Raw genomic sequence first — 2,526 nt, 5'->3', positions numbered from 1 at the left:
CTGCCTGAAATGCAAACATGATGGGTTGGAGGTCATGCAGCCACACGGACCACAGGTGTATGTTTTATAGCCAGTATTATTTGGGATTGTTCTATTATAGACAGAGAAAACTAATCCTAACTGACATTTGGGTAACCCTCTGCCCACCCCACCCCCACAAAGAGACAGTGGAGATCAAGTGAAAGTGTCACACTCCAGGAAATGTCCGTTTCCACACTGCAGCAGCAGCAACCTAGTGTTGGCTCTATTTGTTACCTGGATGCAGCTCACCAGTCACTGGCCCCTCTGGGCCTTGAATCAGGTCCCTGTAAGTCCCAGGACAGTGCTTTTGGTAGAGATTTTCTACCAGTGTGTTGCTTCCACTAACCACAGCCCGCCCCTCCTGGTTCATGTAGTTCCACAAATGCAGGGCGTAAGAGTCATTGAAGCTTGGGTCTGTGTCCCAGACTTCATAGTAGCGCCTCCACTCTGGATAGGAGATGGGGTAAAATCTTTGGGGGTGTAGGAAGGACATGTTCAGACACCTGAGGTCGCTCAGACCCTGGAAGTCTTCAAGTTTGCACCATACCCTCAACATCCTTGTCATCAAACCAGGGCCTTGGTGGCCCCAAATGTCTGAATTGTAGTTTTCAACAAAATTTTCCATGCATTCCCACAAAAAGGGGTGATGGGGGAGGAACCCAAATACTCCATTACTAGAGTATTGAGAATCCTGGGCAGCCAAAAAATTCTCTTCAGGGATGGGCCTGATGGAGATGACATCGGTGTCCATGTAGATGCCACCGTATTTCCAGATGATGGCCAGGCGGGATGCATCTGAGCTGATGTGGAGCCAGTTTCTCTCTGCACTGGTGTTGATCTGCAGGAGCAGGTGTCAATCAGCCCCAAGTTGCTGGGTGGGGGGTTGGGGAGGCGTTAAACAAGCCAGCTTCCCAAAATCCTATTTGCCACAAGCCCAGTTTTGCAAATTTACCAAACTTACCTCCAAAATTTTTCATTTAAGTAAAAAGTTTGCAGCAATCAGTATCAGTGGGAAGGTTTTAGCAGCTTTTAAACATTTGATGAAATTGTTTTTTAAAAATATTAAAGCACTGGAAAGATAAAGAAGAAATTCAGAAAAGATTTCACAATGCACTGTATGAGTCATTCTTCAGCATGGGTGTACATAAACTACAAATATGAAACCGTAGAGGAAGAACCAAATAAAGTCCTTAAAATGCTAACAACTGACAATGAAAAAACTCAATATGTCTGCTATTTGAAAAATTGGTAAAAAGAGTCTTAAAATGTATGCCTTTGCTCATTTGTTAATTCCTTTAATAATATTTATTGAGGGCTTATTTAAATTCTATTAAAGCCGCTAAGGGTACAGCAGTGAACAAACAAACAGAAATCCCTACTGGAAGGGGAAGATAAATAAACAAACATTCTCTGTAGGATGTTGACAACAATTATAAACAAAAAAAAACCTGGGTGAAGGGAATGTGAAAGGGGCAGGGTGGAGCACTATATTACATTAGTTCCTCCGGAAACTGGAATGAAGTGGGTGGGTGAACCATGTGTTGCTTCCTCTAACCACAGCCCTCCCCTCCTGGGTCATGTAGTTCCACGAATGCAGGGCCTAAGAGTCACTGAAACTCGGGTCTGTATCCCAGCAAATGCGAGGGTCCTGAGGCAGAAGCACACTCGCCATGTGCAGGAACAAGGAGGAGGCGGTAGGCTGAAGCGGACTAGAGGAGGGAGTGGGGTAGACAATGAGATCAGAATTGGAGAGGGGTGGGGAGGGAGGGCAGATCATGTAGGCTGGGGCCAAGACTGAAGTTATTTGGAAGGTTTGGAAGAAAAAAAGTGATCTGAATTCATCTTCAAAGGGCCCCTCTGGCTGCTGTATGGAAATCAGTCTGGGGTAGGGTTGGTAAGTGGCAAGGGCAGAAGCAAAGAGGCAAGTTAAGGGTCGATTGACATAATCCAGACGAGATGATGGTGCTAACAGTAGGGGTGAGAGAAGGGTACATAATGAAGATGAAGCTGGTCAGGGTTCACTGATGGGCCGGATGTGGGTAGGAGAGAGGGAAATCACAGATGAGTGCAAAGGCTAAAATGTGAGCAAAACAGAAAATGACTCTAAAAAGAATAAAAATAAATCAGCATAATTGGCAATGTTCCCATATGGAATGTTAAGATTTTGAAGAGAAAGAGAAAGCAAAATGTTTTTTTTTTTTTTAATTTTAAATACATTGGTTAAAAGATTAAACAACCACCCTTGGCTTTTGACAAAATGAACAGTCTTTAAAATTCTGCTACCAAGTCTAATGAAAGCAGGTCAACTAAAACTTTGCAGAAATCTTCACAAGGTGTTAAAAATTGTCACATTGTGCTGGGAGCGGTGGCTCATACCTGTAATCCTAGCACTTTGGGAGGCTGAGGTGAGTGGATCACCTGAGGTCAGGAGTTCGAGACCAGCCTGGCCAATGTGGTGAAATCCCGTCTCTACTAAAAGTACAAAAATTAGCTGGGTGTGGTGAC

At 44.2% G+C, this 2,526-nt stretch overlaps 1 protein-coding gene across 1 annotated transcript in view; it reads right to left on the bottom strand.

Moving 5' to 3' along the window:
* Positions 1–244: 244 nt before the first annotated feature.
* The window catches only part of A4GNT (alpha-1,4-N-acetylglucosaminyltransferase), a 6,529-nt gene continuing 4,247 nt past the window's right edge, over positions 245–2,526 (bottom strand). The window contains exon 2 of the mRNA XM_017528251.2: positions 245–859. Within this exon, the coding sequence (XP_017383740.1) occupies positions 245–859 (615 nt within the window). The remainder of the gene's footprint in view (positions 860–2,526) is intronic.

Source organism: Cebus imitator, unplaced genomic scaffold (genome assembly GCF_001604975.1).
Source record: "Cebus imitator isolate Cc_AM_T3 unplaced genomic scaffold, Cebus_imitator-1.0 Scaffold53, whole genome shotgun sequence".
Lineage (NCBI taxonomy): Eukaryota > Metazoa > Chordata > Mammalia > Primates > Cebidae > Cebus > Cebus imitator.
Note: the sequence above shows the minus strand (reverse complement) of the source record. Positions and strands in the feature narration are given on the sequence as shown.